Source organism: Schistocerca gregaria, chromosome 4 (genome assembly GCF_023897955.1).
Source record: "Schistocerca gregaria isolate iqSchGreg1 chromosome 4, iqSchGreg1.2, whole genome shotgun sequence".
Classification (NCBI taxonomy): Eukaryota; Metazoa; Arthropoda; class Insecta; order Orthoptera; family Acrididae; genus Schistocerca; species Schistocerca gregaria.
In genome coordinates, this window is record NC_064923.1 from 705302433 (window position 1) to 705322810 (window position 20378).

General features: G+C 42.2%; 1 protein-coding gene across 4 annotated transcripts in view; it reads left to right on the plus strand.

Moving 5' to 3' along the window:
• The window catches only part of LOC126268203 (inositol polyphosphate-4-phosphatase type I A), a 251957-nt gene that overhangs the window by 198117 nt on the left and 33462 nt on the right, over nucleotides 1–20378 (plus strand). For all 4 annotated transcript variants that reach the window (XM_049973825.1, XM_049973826.1, XM_049973827.1 and 1 more), the window contains one exon: nucleotides 5625–5842. In XM_049973825.1, the coding sequence (XP_049829782.1) occupies nucleotides 5625–5842 (218 nt within the window). The remainder of the gene's footprint in view (nucleotides 1–5624; nucleotides 5843–20378) is intronic.

A 20378-nucleotide genomic window follows, 5' to 3' on the forward strand; every position in this document is an offset into this window, starting at 1 on the left:
GATGCACAGTTCAGGAAATGGTGATGTTGTAAACATTTAGAAGAGTGAAAAATTACCATTTGCTTAAAATGTAGCGAGCATAAATTAACCAGTTTATATTCATCCAGTGTTTCATAAGAGCACTTGAAGCCTATTTTCAAGCCTTTCTAAACTTTTTTGTATACAGGAGTTTAATTCTTTAAAGAAGTAAGGGTTTTCTGGTAATAAGAGGAATTTAATGTATACCAATGACATTGAAAAAAAAATGAATGAATTGACAACGAAGTCATAGGACCTGTTGACGAGTTTTTCTATCAAGTTAGTTGAAGACAATGACAGGTTGCCAAAAAGAAAAAAAAAATTTTCAAACCCAGTTTCCAATGTGTATATGTCAATTTTGTGACAAGCAAGAATTCCCTGCTTTTACTTATGGCATGAGAAATGGACTTTCAATTACACTGAAGAGCCAGAGAAACTAGTACATCTGCCTAATATCTTGTAGAGCCCCTGCGAGCATGCAGAAGTGCCATAACACGACGTGGAATGGACTCGACTAATATCTGAGGTAGTGCTGGAGGGAACTGACACCATGAAATCTGCACGCTGTCCATATATAGTACGAGGGATTGGAGATCTCTTGTGAACAGCATGTTGCAATGCATCACAGATATGCTCAAAGATGTTCATGTCTGGAGAGTTTGGTGGCCAGCAGAAGTGTTTAAACTCAGAAGAGTGTTCCAGAAACTTTTCTGTAGCAATTCTGGATGGGGGGTGTCACATTGTCCTGCTGGAATTGCGCAAGTCCATCGGAATCCACAATGGACATGAATGGATGCAGGTGATCAGACAGGATGCTTACATATCTGTCACCTGTCAGAGTCATATCTAGACGTATCAGGGGTCCCATATCACACCAACTGTGCACCATTACATAGCCTTCACCAGCTTGAACAGCTGACATGCAGGGTCCACAGATTCATGAGGTTGTCTCCATACCTGTACACGTCCATCAGTTCAGTACAATTTAAACCAGGCTCATCTGACCAGGCAACATGTTTACAGTCATGAATAGTGTTATGTTGGTGTTGACGGGCCTAGGCGGGTGTAAAGTTTTGTGGCGTGCAGTCATCAGGGGTACATGAGTGAACCTTCGGCTCCGAAAGCCCATATTGATAATGTTAAATTGAAGATTTCACATGTTGACACTTGTTGATGGCCTAGGATTGAAATGTGCAGCATTATGCAGAAGGGTTGCATTTCTGTCATGTTGAACTATACTCTTCAGCTGTCGTTGGTCCCTTTGCTGTAGGATCTTTTTCCGGCCACAGCAATGTCAGAGATTTGTTGTTTTACTGTATTCCTGATATTCACGGTACACTCTTGAAATGGTCACACAGGAAAAGCCCCACTTCATTGCTACCTCAGAGATGCTGTGTCCCATTGCTCGTGTTCTGACTATAACACAATGTTCAAACTCATTTAAATCGTTATAAACTGCCATTGTAGTAGCTGTAGCTGATCTAACAACTGCACCAGATACTTGTCGTATAAAGGCATTGCCGACCACAGTGCCGTATTTTGCCTGTTTACATATCTCTGCATTTGAATATACACGCCAGTTTCTTTGGTGCTTCAGTGTAGAAACTATATTCAGACATAATTTTTGTAAGGAGTGTGACTAAATACAAGTTAATGTTTATTTGACACTACAACAGTGAAATCTTAGTCACAGTACATAATGTTTTCTTCCTTAAAAAAGAGGGGTTACATTACCGATTTCAACGAACTACTTCATCATTTTCAAATGTAAAACATCAGTTGGAGAATACATAATGGGATTTACGACCATACATCTGACAACAAATACAAGAAATAATGAGACCCCCACCGAGGCAATGGTGGCACAACCAAGTCACTACAAGTTATGCCCATGCTTGCCCAACTGTTCATTCCATTTCCTAATGTTGTTGTTGTTGTTGTTGTTGTTGTTGTTGTTGTCGTCGTCTTCAGTCCTGGGACTGGTTTGATGCAGCTCTCCATGCTACTCTATCCTGTGCCAGCTTCTTCATCTCCCAGTACTTACTACAACCTACACACTTCTGAATCTGCTTAGTGTATTCATCTCTTGGTCTCCCTCTATGATTTTTACCCTCCACGCTGCCCTCCAGTGCTAAATTTGTGATCCCCTCATGCCTCAGAACATGTCCTTCTAACCAGTCCCTTCTTCTTGTCAAGTTGTGCCACAAGCTCCTCTTCTCCCCAATTCTATTCAGTACCTCCTCATTAGTTATGTGATCTACCCATCTAATATTCAGCATTCTTCTGTAGCACCACATTTCGAAAGCTTCTATTCTCTTCTTGTCCAAACTATTTATTGTCCATGTTTCACTTCCATACATGGCTACACGCCACACAAATACTTTCAGAAACGACGTCCTGACACTTAAATCTATACTCGATGTTAACAAATTTCTCTTCTTCAGAAACGCTTTCCTTCCTCTTGCCAGTCTACATTTTATATCCTCTCTACTTCGACCATCATCAGTTATTTTGCTCCCCAAACAGCAAAACTCCTTTACTACTTTAAGTGTCTCCTTTCCTAATCTAATTCCCTCAGCATCACCACACTTAATTCAACTACATTTCATTATCCTCGTTTTGCTTTTGTTGATGTTCATCTTACATCCTCCTTTCAAGACACTGTCCATTCTGTTCAACTGCTCTTCCAAGTCCTTTGTTGTCCATGACAGAATTACAATGTCATCGGCGAACCTCAACATTTTTATTCCTTCTCCATGGATTTTAATACCTACTCTGAATTTTTCTTTTGTTTCCTTTACTGCTTGCTCAATATACAGATTGAATAACATTGGGGACAGACTACAACCCTGTCTCACTCCCTTCCCAACCACTGCTTCCCTTTCATGCCCCTCGACTCTTATAACAACCATCTGGTTTCTGTACAAATTGTAAATAGCCTTACGCTCCCTGTATTTTACCCCTGCCACCTTTAGAATTTGGAAGAGAGTATTCCAGTCAACATTGTCGAAAGCTTTCTCTAAGTCTACAAATGCTAGAAACTTAGGTTTGCCTTTCCTTAATTTATTTTCTAAGATAAGTCGTAGGGTCAGTATTGCCTCACGTGTTCCAACATTTCTGCGGAATCCGAACTGATCTTCCCCGAGGTCGGCTTCTACCAGCTTTTCCATTCATCTGTAAAGAATTCACGTTAGTATTTTGCAGCGGTGACTTATTAAACTGATAGTTCGGTAATTTTCACATCTGTCAACCCCTGCTTTCTTTTTGATTGGAATTATTATATTCTTCTTGAAGTCTGAAGATTTTTCACCTGTCTCATACATCGTGCTAACTAGATGGTAGAGTTTTCTCAGGATTGGCTCTCCCCAGGCCGTCAGTAGTTCCAATGGAATGTTGTCTACTCCTGGGGCCTTGTTTCGACTCAGGTCTTTCAGTGCTCTATCAAACTCTTCACGCAGCATCGTGTCTCCCATTTCATCTTCATCTACATCCTCTTTCATTTCCATAATATTGTCCTCAAGTACATCTTCGCCTACATCCTCTTCCATTTCCATAATACTGTCCTCAATTACATCAAGTACATCCTAATGTAGAATAGATAAAAACTAACCAGGGTAAAAATTGCCAAGGATTCTTGCAATGTGTCCTACTATGACACAACAATTGTATGGCTGATACAGATTCATAAGCCATATGATCTTTGTGTCACAGCAGAACACACTGCAAGAATACTTGGCAATTTTTTTACCGAGGTGTCACTTTTATCTATTCTACATTAGGACATGGAATGAATGGTTGGCCAAGTATGGCATAACTTGTAGTGTCTTGATTGTACCACCATTGCTTGGTTGTCTGGTCTCATTACGTCTTGTAATTGTTGTCAAATGTATGGTCATAATCCCCATTATATATTCTTTAACTGATGTTTTACATTTGAAAATGATGGCATAGTTCACTGAAACCGGTAATGTAACCCCTCTTTTTTTTTAATGGTTTCACTGTTGTAGTGTAAAATAATCATTTAAGTCATGTAGAAACCATTAAAAAACTGAGAGATACCGTGTAGAAATTACCATTAGAGACAGAAAACAAACAAAATTATCAAAGAACAACAAAATGATCAAGGAACAGACTATTGTGAGAGACATAATAATTATTGTAATGAAAATGAAATAACATTGGGTAGGACATGTAGCCAGGTGAGTAAATGGTAGATAAATGTAGGAAGTTCTTCGCTTGATTCCAGGGGACAGAAAAAGAAAAAGATGATGGTGTAATGATATGTGACATTAGAAAGCATGCAAGAGAAACATGGCTGGAGCCTAATGTTTAGATAACACGAGAAAAAGGAATTTATCTAATATGGACGTGGACCAACTGATTGTGATAATGAAGACCATCCCGTTTTCAGAGATTGGTTTCTAATGCTCCGGCAACACACTAAAATTGTCTTTTGATTTGTGTTCCCCTTGCATTTTTTTGAATATGTTCTGAGCCTTTACTGTATCTGCTAGTGTTGTGATTTAAAGCTGATTTACTGTCATTTCTGACCTGGTTGGCATCCAAAAAGCACAAATTGCCAGTGCCAACTTAATATGTGACAGCAGTTGCTAATTTATCAAGGGTACATAGCTTTTTCTCATTTTTTGAGGGGGGCAATTCATTGTAAATACAACAGTGGAAGAAGCACTAAATCAACTGATAAAGACAAAAAGGCATCTGACAAGAAAATGCTGTCATAAAAGTGACTCCTGAGGTCAGTGTGTGTGTAGAAGATGTAGTTGAAATGGAATTTTATAACAGAAACTGCATAATCAAAACATTTGTGGTGGAGTTGATATCACCAAAAATATTGTAACAGACCTAGAAGCTCACTTGCAGCAGTTGTGATATTACTGATATTCGAGAAAGTTCTGGACAGTAGAGCTCCGTGGCAATACCCAGGGATTCCCTAGTAGACTGCCAGCACTTTTAGATAGTGGAGAGAGACAGTAGGTGGCAGGTGGTCAGGTGTGATGGTAAGATTGCAGCTTCATTTCTGGCGCAAATCCCCCCCCCATACATTTGCTAAATAACAAGATGTTTGAAATGAGTTATTGCATATTTTGTTCTACACAAAAGTAGATTTCATCTATCTTGAATCATTCCAGTGTGGCACTTAAGATGGGCACAATTAAAAGACTGTGTTACACAGTAAGCTTTCAGTCACAGCCTTCATCAGAAAAGAAAACCACATGCATTCACACATACACAGGCCAGAGCAGAGATAGTAGTTGTGTGTGTGTGTGTGTGTGTGTGTGTGTGTGTGTGTGTGTGTTTGTTTTACCCTGATGAAGGCTTTGGCTGAAAGCTTAATGTGTAACAGTCTGTCTGCTGTACTTTCCATCGATTGAAATATTCTAAAGAGGTAGCTAAATTAACTTATCCCTCGAGATCATTGTTATAATATACTACTGTGCTTTTAGAATGTGTGTTTGTGAATGCATTTGTGTGTGTGTGTGTGTGTGTGTGAGAGAGAGAGAGAGAGAGAGAGAGAGAGAGAGAGAGAGAGAGAGAGAGAGAGAGAGAGAGACTTTATTTATATTGTGTCTGATTTATTGTTACAGCTCACGTCACTCGTTACTGGACTGATGGCAAAATTATGGTGCCAGAAGCCTGATCCAACATTTCTTCTAGTTCTCACTACACTCGGGCCGTTGGTATCGTTTGAAGGCCTTCTCAGCTACTATGGTGATGAAATAGACATGTGGGGTGACATGACAGTGGCTGTGGAAGACCTTGTGACTGTGAAATTTACACTGACACGTTCTCCCAATAACTGTCGGTTAGTAATTACTTTATTCTCATTCAATTGTTTTCCCAAACACACTTGTGTGTGTGTGTGTGTGTGTGTGTGTGTGTGTGTGTGTGTGTTGGACACAACCATTTCTGCTCCTTTAAAATCTGTGCCTGTCCCACTCCCAATCACACACCTTGAGTGTTACTATTGACGCCGTCTCCCTCTGTAACGACATCCCCATTTACAGGGTTTGCATTGGTTGCTGAGAGGAGACTGTCCTGGAATCTGTAAGCCTTCAGCCCTTGGTTTGACGTAGATACCATGATGACATCTTTGTCATATGGACTCTTGGTGAGGCTGACCTGTTAAAATTTTTGGAACCTTTTCTCCCACAAGGTCCTATTCTGAATCCCAAGCCACTTTCATTGATGCTGATCTCATCCTCATTGAGAGTCATCTACAAACTTCTGTTCACATTAAATGTACTAACAAACAACCCATGTTCCTACCATATGGCTATAAGTCTTGCCCTATGCGCCCTCCTACCACCACCTATATCACCCCTATAACTGCCAAAATAAACTATCAAACAGAGAGCCACCTGTGAAATGACACAAGTCATGTACCAGCTGTTACATGAACACTGTTCAGCCTTCTGTATAGGTATGACTACCACAAAGTTAACAGTTAGGATGATTGGCAGCACACAATATCCATCAGTTGTGATGTTGGTGCTTGTTTCGCAACAAGTGCCATCTGGTTTCGTCTTCCAGACACCAGTTTCTCAGAACTCTGCAGATGAGAACTGAGATTACAACATTTCCTTTGTTCTCACCATCCATTTCACCATGATTTATGTTAATTATTTTCTCTAATTTCCTTGGTCTCAACATTTCTTCTCAGTAACTATTCCTAGTTCTCTATGTCTTTTATTTTATGACCTATCTGTCCCCCCCCCCCCCTCCCCCGAGCTCTACCACACTTAATTGACTTAGCTTTCCACAGTTATTAACTCTTACATGATGTTTTGTGATCTCTGTAATGTTTATTACCTTATCTTCCACCTTTAAGCTCCAGGGTTTCAAATCTAGTACAGTGCAGCCCCCAACAATCATTCTTGCCCTTTCAACCCATTCACCAATTCTCCTCTGACCTGGGATTCTGGGTGAATTTTGTGAACCCTCCTTATTTCCTAAACCTCACCAGTCTTTTACTTAATCCCACTTCCTTCCCCAGCAACCTTTCTGCCAGAAGAAGGGCTGCACATTTCTTTAACCTTTATGTAGGGTGTTAGAAAAAGTCTGAAAAGCATATAAAGGTGTTGCAAGGGAGGTTGTGCTGAGAAATGATTGTTAAGAAAAAAATTTGACACATTGTGCCACTTCCAAGTTGTTTAGCATGGAAGTTAGCCAGTCAGGTCTTTGTGTGTGCAAATTCAAGCAGCACTTCCTGAGTCAGTATCACCAAATTTGTTCTTTGTTCGGTTTCCTCAAGCTGAACCAACATAGCTTTTGCTCATCTAGCTTAAATTTATCACTTCTGAAAAAAAGACACATTTTAACTATAGCTCGCGCCACATAGGACGGCGGTTCCGTGCATAGAGGCAAAGTGGTAAGAAAGTGTGGGGAAATAAGAACTATGCATGTGCAACAGCAGAGAGCGGGCAAATAAAGTCCACGTTTCCGAAGTGCATTGCTGCAGACAACAGTCAGGCCCATTTGCGTATGGTACATCGTGTTATACATTCAAATGTATGAGGGGAATTGTAAATATTAAAGGCAATTTCGATCAGTCGTCATGGGAGAAATATTAATTCACATCTTGGTAATGTTGCGTCCATTACTCCACAGATTTACTCTGTGTGATTTCAGCAGGCGAGAATAGCTGACACAGCTTTGTGAAGATATGAAGTACAATTTTTCTTAAAATTACAGTTGTCTGACGTAAAGATCATTGGAACTGCTTGCAATAATTATCATTTATTGTGATCTGAAGTGTATTGTTGTTGTGGTCTTCAGTCCTGAGACTGGTTTGATGCAGGTCTCCATGCTAATCTATCCTGTGCAACCTCCTTCATCTCCCAGTACCTACTGCAACCTACATCCTTCTGAATCTGCTTGGTGTTCACTCTGTCTGCTTGCCGAGGGGTCTCATCCAAGATGTGGAGGAGACCCTACCGGCAGCGATAGAGAGCACTGGGTGCACCCGACTGCAAATTGTTGCTCATGTCGGCACCAATGACTCCTGCCGTCTGGGTTCAGAGGTCATCCTCTGTTCGTACAGGCGGTTGGCGGAATTGGTGAAGGCGGAAAGCCTCGCTCGCGGGGTGGAATCAGAGCTAACTATTTGGAGTATCATTCCCAGAACCGATCGCGGTCCTCTGGTTTGGAGCCGAGTGGAAGGCTTAAACCAGAGGCTCAGACAGTTCTGCGGAGATCTGGGGTGCAAATTTCTCAACCTCCGCTATCGGGTGGAGAAATGTAGGGTCCCCCTGAATAGGTCAGGCGTGCACTACACGCTGGAAGCGGCTACAAGGGTAGCGGAGTATGTGTGGAGTGCACATGGGGTTTTTTTAGGTTGGAGAATTCCTTCCCTAGGCCCGACAAGACGTCTCCTGAGACACAGCAAGGTAAGAGTAGGCAAAATGCAACAGGGAATAACAATATTGATGTGCTAATAGTAAACTGCAGGAGCGTCTATAGAAAGGTCCCACAACTGCTCTCATTAATAAACGGTCACAACGCCCATATAGTATTAAAGACAGAAAGTTGGCTGAAACCATACATAAACATTAATGAAATCCTAAACTCACATTGGAATGTATACCGCAGAGACAGGCTGGACAGTGAAGGGGGAGGCGTGTTTATAGCGATAAGAAGTGCAATAGTATGGAAGGAAATTGACGGAGATCCGAAATGTGAAATAATTTGGGTGAAGGTCACGGTTAAAGCAGGCTCAGACATGGTAATTGGATGTCTCTATAGGCCCCCTGGCTCAGCAGCTGTTGTGGTTGAGCACCTGGAGGATAAATTGGAAAATATTTCGAGTAGATTTCCCTACCATGTTATAGTTCTGGGTGGAGATTTTAATTTGCCGGATGTAGACTGGGAGACTGAAACGTTCATAACGGCTGGCAGGAACAAAGAATCCAGTGCTTTATCTGAAAACTACCTTCAGCAGTTAAACAGAGAACCGACTCGTGGCGATAACGTATTAGACCTTCTGGTGACAAACAGACCCGAACTATTTGAAACAGTCAACGCAGAACAGGGAATCAGCGATCATAAAGCGGTTATGGCATCGATGATTTCAGCCGTAAATAGAAATATTAAAAAGGGTAGGAAGATTTTTCTGTTTACCAAAAGTGAAAAAAAGCAGATTACAGAGTACGTGATGGCTTAACACAAAAGTTTTGTCTCAAGTACAGATAGTGTTGAGGATCAGTGGACAAAGTTCAGAACCACCGTACAATATGCGTTAGATGAGTATGTGCCACGCAAGATTCTAAGAAATGGAAAAGAGCCACCGTGGTACAACAACCGAGTTAGAAAACTGCTGCGGAAGCAAAGGGAACTTCACAGCAAACATAAACATAGCCAAAGCCTTGCAGACAAACAAAAATTACGCGAAGCAAAATGTAGTATGAGGAGGGCTATGCGAGAGGCGTTCAATGAATTCGAAAGTAAAGATCTATGTACTGACTTGGCAGAAAATCCTAAGAAATTTTGGTCTTATGTCAAAGCGGTAGGTGGATCAAAACAAAATGTCCAGACACTCTGTGACCAAAATGGTACTGAAACAGAGGATGACAGAATAAAGGCAGAAATACTAAATGTCTTTTTCCAAAGTTGTTTCACAGAGGAAGTCTGCACTGTAGTTCCTTCTCTAGTTTGACGCACGTGTGACAAAATGGTAGATATTGAAATAGACAACAGAGGGATAGAGAAACAATTAAAATCACTCAAAAGAGAAAGGCCACTGGACCTGATGGGATACCAGTTTGATTTTACGCAGAGTACGCGAAGGAACTTGCCCCCCTTCTTGCAGCGGTGTACCGTAGGTCTCTAGAAGAGCGTAGCATTCCAAAGGATTGGAAAAGGGCACAGGTCATCCCCATTTTCAAGAAAGGACTTCGAACAGATGTGCAGAACTATAGACCTATATCTCTAACATCGATCAGTTGTAGAATTTTGGAACATGTATTATGTTCGAGTGTAATGACTTTTCTGGAGACTAGAAATCTACTCTGTAGGAATCAGCATAGGTTTCGAAAAAGACGGTCGTGTGAAACCCAGCTCGCGCTACTCGTCCACGAGACTCAGAGGGCCATAGACACGGGTTCACAAGTAGATGCCGTGTTTCTTGACTTCCGCAAGGCGTTCGATATAGTTCCCCACAGTCGTTTAATGAACAAAGTAAGAGCATATGGACTATCAGACCAATTGTGTGATTGGATTGAGGAGTTCCTAGATAACAGAACGCAGCATGTCATTCTCAATGGAGAAAAGTCTTCCGAAGTAAGAGTGATTTCAGGTGTGCCGCAGGGGGGTGTCATAGGACCGTTGCTATTCACAATATACATAAATGACCTGGTGGATGACATCGGAAGTTCAATGAGGCTTTTTGCAGATGATGCTGTGGTGTATCGAGAGGTTGTAACAATGGAAAATTGTACTGAAGTGCAGGAGGATCTGCAGCGAATTGATGCGTGGTGCAGGGAATGGCAATTGAATCTCAATGTAGACAAGTGTAATGTGCTGCGAATACATAGAAAGATAGATCCCTTATCATTTAGCTACAAAATAGCAGGTCAGCAACTGGAAGCAGTTAATTCCATAAATTATCTGGGAGTACGCATTAGGAGTGATTTGAAATGGAATGATCATATAAAGTTGATCGTCGGAGAAGCAGATGCCAGACTGAGATCCATTGGAAGAATCCTAAGAAAATGCAATCCGAAAACAAAGAAAGTAGGTTCAGTATGCTTGTTTGCCCACTGCTTACTGCTCAGCAGTGTGGTATCCGTACCAGATAGGGTTGATAGAAGAGATAGAGAAGATCCAACAGAGAGCAGCGCGCTTCGATACAGGATCATTTGGTAATCGCAAAAGCATTACGGAGATGATAGATAAACTCCAGTAAAAGATTCTGCAGGAGAGACGCTCAGTAGCTCGGTACAGGCTTTTGTTAAAGTTTCGAGAACATACCTTCACCGAAGAGACAAGCAGTATATTGCTCCCTCCTACGTATATCTTGCAGAGAGACCATGAGGATAAAATCAGAGAGATTAGAGCCCACACAGAGGCATACCGATAATCCTTCTTTCAACGAATAATATGAGACTGGAATAGAAGGGAGAACTGATAGAGGTACTCAGGGTACCCTCCGCCACACACCGTCAGGTGGCTTGCGGAGTATGGATGTAGATGTAGATGTAGATGTAGATGTATTCATCTCTTGGTCTCCCTCTACAATTTTTACCCTCCACACTGCCCTCCAATGCTAAATTTGTGTTCCCTTGATGAATCAGGACATGTCCTACCAACCGATCCCTTCTCTAGTCAAGTTGTGCCACAAACTTCTCTCCTCCCCAATCCTATTCAATACCTCCTCATTAGTTACGTGATCTAACCACCTAATCTTCAACATTCTCCTGTAGCACCACATTTCGAAAGCTTCTATTCTCTTTTTGTCCAAACTATTTATTGTCCATGTTATATTTCCATACATGGCTACACTCCATACAAATACTTTCAGGAACGACTTCCTGACTTTTAAATCAGTACTCGATGTTAACAAATTTCTCTTCTTCAGAAACTCTTTCCTTGCCATTGCCAGTCTACATTTTATATCCTCTCTACTTCGACCATCATCAGTTAATATTTCACTGAAAAAATACGGCAACCAGCCACTTTTTATTGTGTTGTATATATATATATATATATATTAAAAATAAAGATTCCAAGACTTACAAAGCGGGAAAGCGCCGGCAGACAGGCACATGAACAAAACACACAAACACACACACAGAATTACAAGCTTTCGCAACTGGCAGTTGCTTCGTCAGGAAGGAAGGAAGGAGAGGGAAAAATGAAAGGGTGTGGGTTTTAAGGGAGAGGGTAAGGAGTCATTCCAATCCCGGGAGCGGAAAGACTTCCCTTAGGGGAAAAAAAAAAAAAAAAAGGACAGGTATACACTCGCACACACACACACACACATATCCATCCGCACATACACAGACACAAGCAGACATATTTAAAGGCAAAGAGTTAAGGGCAGAGATGTCAGTCGAGGCGGAAGTACAGAGGCAAAGAAGTTGTTGAAAGACAGGTGAGGTATGAGCGGCGGCAACTTGAAATTAGCGGAGGTTGAGGCCTGGCGGATATCGAGAAGAGAGGATATACTGAAGGGCGAGTTCCCATCTCCGGAGTTCGGATAGGTTGGTGTTGGTGGGAAGTATCCAGATAACTCGGACGGTGTAACACTGTGCCAAGATGTGCTGGCCGTGCATCAAGGCATGTTTAGCCACAGGGTGATCCTCATTACCAACAAACACTGTCTGCCTGTGTCCATTCATGCGAATGGACAGTTTGTTGCTGGTCATTCCCACATAGAAAGCATCACAGTGCAGGCAGGTCAGTTGGTAAATCACGTGGGTGCTTTCACATGTGGCTCTCCCTTTGATTGTGTACACCTTCCGGGTTACAGGACTGGAGTAGGTGGTGGTGGGAGGGTGCATAGGACAGGTTTTACACCGGGGGCGGTTGCAAGGGTAGGAGCCAGAGGGTAGGGGAGGTGGTTTGGGGATTTCATAGGGATGAACCAAGAGGTTACGAAGGTTAGGTGGACGGCGGAAAGACACTCTTGGTGGAGTGGGGAGGATTTCATGAAGGATGGATCTCATTTCGGGGCAGGATTTTAGGAAGTCGTATCCCTGCTGGAGAGCCACATTCAAGGTCTGATCCAGTCCTGGGAAGTATTCTGTTACAAGTGGGGCACTTTTGGGGTTCTTCTGTGAGAGGTTCTGGGTTTGAGGGGATGGGGAAGTGGCTCTGGTTATCTGCTTCTGTACCAGGTTGGGAGGGTAGTTGCGGGATGCGAAAGCTGTTTTCAGGTTGTTGGTGTAATGGTCGAGGGATTCAGGACTGGAGCAGATTCGTTTGCCACGAAGGCCTAGGCTGTAGGGAAGGGACCGTTTGATATGGAATGGGTGGCAGCTGTCATAATGGAGGTACTGTTGCTTGTTGGTGGGTTTGATGTGGACGGATGTGTGCAGCTGGCCATTGGACAGATGGAGGTCAACATCTAGGAAAGTGGCATGGGATTTGGAGTAGGACCAGGTGAATCTGATGGAACCAAAGGAGTTGAGGTTGGAGAGGAAATTCTGGAGTTGTTCTTCACTGTGAGTCCAGATCATGAAGATGTCGTCAATAAATCTGTACCAAACTTTGGGTTGGCAGGCTTGGGTAACCAAGAAGGCTTCCTCTAAGCGACCCATAAATAGGTTGGCATTCTTCCGGCTGACAAGGGTTCCACGACTGTGGTACTTGATCGTCGGGAGTATGTGGCCGAGGGACTGCGTCAGCTTTCAGACAACTCTACATACAAAGTTTGCCGAAGTAATCCCATTCCTGATGTCCAGGCGGAGCTTCAAGGAATCCTCAGAACCTTAGGCCCCCTACAAAACCTTTCACCTGACTCCATCAAACTCCTCACCCCACCGTCACCTCGCACTCCCACCTTCTACCTACTTCCTAAAATTCACAAACCCAAACATCCTGGCCGCCCCATTGTAGCTGGTTACCAAGCCCCCACAGAACGCATCTCTGCCTACGTAGATCAACACCTTCAACCCATTACATGCAGTCTCCCATCCTTCATCAAAGACACCAACCACTTTCTCGAACGCCTGGAATCCGTACCCAGTCTGTTACCCCCAGAAACCATCCTGGTAACCATTGATGCCACTTCCCTATACACAAATATCCCGCACGTCCAGGGCCTCGCTGCAATGGAGCACTTCCTTTCACGCCGATCACCTGCCACCCTACCTAAAACCTCTTTCCTCGTCACCTTAGCCAGCTTCATCCTGACCCACAACTTCTTCACTTTTGAAGGCCAGACATACCAACAATCAAAGGGAACAGCCATGGGTACCAGGATGGCCCCCTCGTATGCCAACCTATTTATGGGTCGCTTAGAGGAAGCCATCTTGGTTACCCAAGCCTGCCAACCCAAAGTTTGGTACAGATTTATTGACGACATCTTCATGATCTGGACTCACAGTGAAGAACAACTCCAGAATTTCCTCTCCAACCTCAACTCCTTTGGTTCCATCAGATTCACCTGGTCCTACTCCAAATCCCATGCCACTTTCCTAGATGTTGACCTCCATCTGTCCAATGGCCAGCTGCACACATCCGTCCACATCAAACCCACCAACAAGCAACAGTACCTCCATTATGACAGCTGCCACCCATTCCATATCAAACGGTCCCTTCCCTACAGCCTAGGCCTTCGTGGCAAACGAATCTGCTCCAGTCCTGAATCCCTCGACCATTACACCAACAACCTGAAAACAGCTTTCGCATCCCGCAACTACCCTCCCAACCTGGTACAGAAGCAGATAACCAGAGCCACTTCCTCATCCCCTCAAACCCAGAACCTCTCACAGAAGAACCCCAAAAGTGCCCCACTTGTAACAGAATACTTCCCAGGACTGGATCAGACCTTGAATGTGGCTCTCCAGCAGGGATACGACTTCCTAAAATCCTGCCCCGAAATAAGATCCATCCTTCATGAAATCCTCCCCACTCCACCAAGAGTGTCTTTCCGCCGTCCACCTAACCTTCGTAACCTCTTGGTTCATCCCTATGAAATCCCCAAACCACCTCCCCTACCCTCTGGCTCCTACCCTTGCAACCGCCCCCGGTGTAAAACCTGTCCTATGCACCCTCCCACCACCACCTACTCCAGTCCTGTAACCCGGAAGGTGTACACAATCAAAGGGAGAGCCACATGTGAAAGCACCCACGTGATTTACCAACTGACCTGCCTGCACTGTGATGCTTTCTATGTGGGAATGACCAGCAACAAACTGTCCATTCGCATGAATGGACACAGGCAGACAGTGTTTGTTGGTAATGAGGATCACCCTGTGGCTAAACATGCCTTGATGCACGGCCAGCACATCTTGGCACAGTGTTACACCGTCCGAGTTATCTGGATACTTCCCACCAACACCAACCTATCCGAACTCTGGAGATGGGAACTCGCCCTTCAGTATATCCTCTCTTCTCGATATCCGCCAGGCCTCAACCTCCGCTAATTTCAAGTTGCCGCCGCTCATACCTCACCTGTCTTTCAACAACTTCTTTGCCTCTGTACTTCCGCCTCGACTGACATCTCTGCCCTTAACTCTTTGCCTTTAAATATGTCTGCTTGTGTCTGTGTATGTGCGGATGGATATGTGTGTGTGTGTGTGTGCGAGTGTATACCTGTCCTTTTTTTTTTTTTTTTCCCCTAAGGGAAGTCTTTCCGCTCCCGGGATTGGAATGACTCCTTACCCTCTCCCTTAAAACCCACACCCTTTCATTTTTCCCTCTCCTTCCTTCCTTCCTGACGAAGCAACTGCCAGTTGCGAAAGCTTGTAATTCTGTGTGTGTGTTTGTGTGTTTTGTTCATGTGCCTGTCTGCCGGCGCTTTCCCGCTTGGTAAGTCTTGGAATCTTTATTTTTAATATATTTTTCCCATGTGGAAGTTTCTTTCTGTTTTATTTATATATATATATATATATATATATATATATATATATACGCCAATATGCATTTCGGGTTTGCACCCATCTTCAGCTGGCAAATGACATGGATCTTCAGTTACTACTTTAGTACAATCTCGACAGCAGTTTGGATGCTGCAGCAGGCCTGTGCAAAAGCAACGACTTGCTTTTCCAGCAGTGACTTTTTGAACTGATAGTTCGCTAATTTTCACATTTGTCAACACCTGCTTTCTTTGGGATTGGAATTATTATATTCTTCTTGAAGTCTGAGGGTATTTCACCTGTCTCATACATCTTTCTCACCAGATGGTAGAGTTTTTTCAGGACTGGCTCTCCCAAGGCTATCAGTTGTTTTAATGGAATGTTGTCTACTCCCGGGGCCTTGTTTCGACTCAGGTCTTTCAGTACTCTATGAAACTCTTCACGCAGAATCGTATCTCCCATTTCATCTTCATCTACATCCTTTTCCATTTCCATAATATTGTCCTCAAGTACATCGCCCTTGTATAGACCCTCTATATACTCCTTCCACCTTTCTGCTTTCCCCTCTTTGCTGGGTTTCCATCTGAGCTCTTGATATTCATACAAGTGGCTCTCTTTTCCCCAAAGGTCTCTTTAATTTTCCTGTAAGAAGTGTATTATAAGTAAAAATTCAATCACAACAAAATTTAACTTCAAGCACAAACTGAAATAATTATATTTGCTTGACAAGTGCTTCTACTCAATAGAATTTTTAAAAATGTAGTCAGTCACTGCACATACAAAAGTATTAGTGGTAGAAAAGACTAATGTAAAAGTCAGTAAGTTGTCGTATTGTTTGCTGTTAACCCGCCCTGTGAGTGTAACCTAACTCATTCAAAATTACAGTGAGAGAAGTTTAAAATCCATTGAACAAGCAAACAATTAACCATCGCCTATGAATAATTCCAGGGAACGCTGACCGATAACATTGGAAACCACCGATATGTCAACTTCACTTATAATATCGTTTTAGGGCCTTATGCAGTTTATGCCTTGAAAATGACAGGGGTTTACACATGGAAATATCGGAGCTTTGATGAATTTAGCCAGCTGCCTTCTCACATGTTATTAGAGCAAGCAACATAGTGACAGAAGCTTAATTTCTCCTTGGGTAATATGTTGAACATCATAGTCCGCACTATCCAAAGGATACAAAGTCCTAATCAAAAAGGCTAGGAAGTTCTCATTACTGTGTATGCAACTGATATGTTGACAAACACATTTTTTAAACTACAGGTCTTTAAAACTAAGAAATATTATTACTTTGTTCCGAAGTCTACATCATAATGATTGTGTTTCTGAACAATCTGATTGTAAATTTACAGTGATAGCTTCAAGGCTTGTGTCCATCATCAGTTCCCTGTTAAACTCCTCTTTCTGTAGCTTTTCAGCATGCAACACAGACTGTGCCCGTGCTACAGGTGGGATGTTGTCTATTGCCTCATGCACAAGTGATTCGCTGTATGTCATCTTGAATGTTTTGTTTTTTCTTCCACGTAGCATTAACCTTTTGCCCAAATTAATTCCATGGAGCTACACTGATAGTGACAAGTGGCTAATCACAGAACTGTGTGACCCCATTCACATGCAAGGAAGTCAAGTTTGTACTTTCTGTCATGTGACTAGTATTAATTCATGAGCTATAGGAGATCGACACAAGTCTGGCTTGTACTGTGCTTAATAGTGTCATGTGTGAGCCAGGTATAAATATCCACTTTTCTGGTGTTTGTACTTGTTTTCTCTGTAACAGTCGCATTATAACTGGCAGTGACCAACTTCGAAACAAGGCATGACAAAATTTGTCGATCATGTCACGAAACTAACAGTGTTCATTTGTGAGTGGTAGTCACTGCTGTTTTTCTTACATGTAAATACAAGTTTATTCTCAGAAACAAAACCAGAAGAAGAGTCAGCACTGCAGAATAATTATCCAAGAACCTATTCCTATGAGAATTTTAAAACAGCCAGTACCATCACTCATTTTCCAGCAGATCTTCCTGGAATGATTCTAATTGGGTCATGTTTTTATAAAAGTAATACACTATTGAACTACCTCCTCTTATATCATGAATCTTTATATGGGATTAGTTCCTGCTGCATCTATGTCACTTCTTTGAACTGAAAACTCTCTTCTTATCATATCTGGAACCAATATCTTTCAAAATTCATTACATTGACAAAGTGCTTATCCTTTGAGCCAGTTTTCTCTTTCATAACTGTAACACGTTTTTGTGGATGTGGGGCATTCATCATTCACATGGAGCCCTTCAAAACATCATTGTTAAAACCATCCGTTTGTGTTACAGGTTTGTTGCGATTTCAGTGCTTTCCAGGCGACACAAAATCCTCTTTTTCTCTGGTTTCTACAGCTCTGACTCTCTCATTTACAATTCTCTTTACAGTTCTTGTGTCTTCAAATGTCAACAGTAGGAGGCCCACTTTCAAATTCATGTTTAAAAATGTTATAAATGTGGTAAGTAATTCACCTCTTCTGTATGTGAAGCACTTCACATTTAATGCCATCACCTGACCCTTATATATATATATATATATATATATATAAAACAGATTAAAAACAAAGATTCCAAGACTTACCAAGCGGGAAAGCGCCGGCAGACAGGCATATATATATATCACACTTGAAACATTTACAGATACACATTCACTGCTATACTGCTACAAGGAAAAAAAGAAAACAAAAACAAACTGAAAGTTGAATAAATAACTCAGTTGCCATGAAGTATGGCAACAGTGCACCATGTAGGAGCGAGATTCTCGTTGTCTATCTGTAACTTGGAAAGCCACTTGGAAAGAGAACACACATTATTGGCTACCAGTAGCTTGTGGAGGGGGATGCACAGAACAGCTGAAAATTGGGTCGCCATCCTACATGACGTGGACTTAAGTAATGACCATTTGAAGAAATGGTAATTCCCTGACCCACAGCTATTAGTGCATTACTGCATTTTAGTTTGTGAAAGCGCTTGAATTTGAGTGTGCAGTGACAGGATCAGATAACTTCAGGGCTAAATAACCCAAAAACGGCACAATGTATTGAATTTTTTTCATAACAGTTTCTCAACACAACCTTTTTTTTTTAAAAAAAAAATCTATACAGTTACATGTATGATTTGCAGAAGCCAACGAATCTGGATTTTGTTACAACTGCAGAAACTACGGGGAGAGGGGCAACAGAAGTATGGAAACACCAACAGTGCAATACATTACCATGCCTAATATGGTGTACAAAAACTGTTGGCATTCAAAACAGCTTCCTGTCATTTCAAAGTTGATAAATACAGATGCTGTGTGGTTTTCAAGGGGATGTTAAACCATCATTTTTGCAAAATAATGGCAAGTTAAGTTAACTATGATCAAGGTAGAGAGTGATCACTTATCCTTCCCTCCAAAGTAGACCACAAAGGCTTAATAATATTGAGATCTGATGATTGTGGTGGCCATGGGAGATGGAACACTCTATCCTCATGCTCACAAAAGCAGTCCTGGACAATGTGATGAGTGTGAACAGGAGCGCTGTTGTCCTGGGACACAGCGTCACCATTGGGGTAAAAAATGGTACCAAGGGATAAACGTAATCAGCCACAATGGTCAGAAAATGCTTGACTGGTGTAATCATGGGCCCATGGAATTGAGGCGCCCAGACTCGGCTGGCCCAGCTCTTAGGGAAAGGGGAAAAAATGGTATAGCTAGGTGGTTTTCTTTCAAGAAAATGATCCAAAAGTCAGTATTATGCAGATTATAACAGAGTCTGAACTGGAAATTTTTTATGGCACTCACAAATCACTGTGTGTCCAACAAAATATTAAAAATACTCCATACTTCCAGGGGTTAGTCCCCCCCCCCTCCCCCCCCCCCCCCTCTCCCGGCTAGGTCAGAAAATGGAAACAGTAACTTGGCAGAACACCTGGAAGCACACTGTTAGTCAATTGCACTGAGAAAACCTGAGAGACCACAGAGTAAAAGTTGTCTTTGTATCAAAAGGAAAATTCTCTTTAGAAAACCATAAAATTATGAGTCAGAATTTCTGGCCGGTATTTTTTCCTTTTTTCACTGCTATCTTTCTGTTATTTTCTTTCCTCGGTAATGAAATATCTGCTAACCCCATTATCCACATCTGTAGTTTAGTGGTCAGTGCCCCCTAACTGCTTTGTGGAGAATCTGGGATCCTTTCACAGTACTGCCAAGGGGTGAGAGGACTGTGAAGGGGGTATGCTCAGTCTAGTGTGACCAGTTGAGAAACAGTGGGTCTGAGGTTTGGATAACCAACAATAGCTGGGAGAGAAATTTGCTAACCCCATGGACCTCCATACTTCATCCAAACCATGCTGTAATGTAGAGGATGAAGTGGTGGCTGGGCAGAATCACATGCTTCTCGGACCCTGATCATGGAGTTACTTTCATAAATAAACTTTGTGATGTCTCTTGTACTGATACTTCATGGAAGTTGAAATTCATTCTGTCCCTTTTCAGCAGTATTGTAGATCATCATTGTTTGTTACAGCAGTAACCAGGCAGAGATGATAACTGAAATATGATTTGCTATCCAGTTGTACTCATAAAATGGGAGATACGATAGTAATAATACCCTGTTTTCTTCACTTACCTGTCACCTTATGCTCAATGTGCAGCAGTATTTAAATATTAATTATACATGGCATTATGCTGGGCATTAGGGATTTGATCTTTGAAATGTATTACCAAACAACCCCAACAGGTGACGAATTTTAAAATGTGTTGGAACTTTTACCTTAGTTACATATT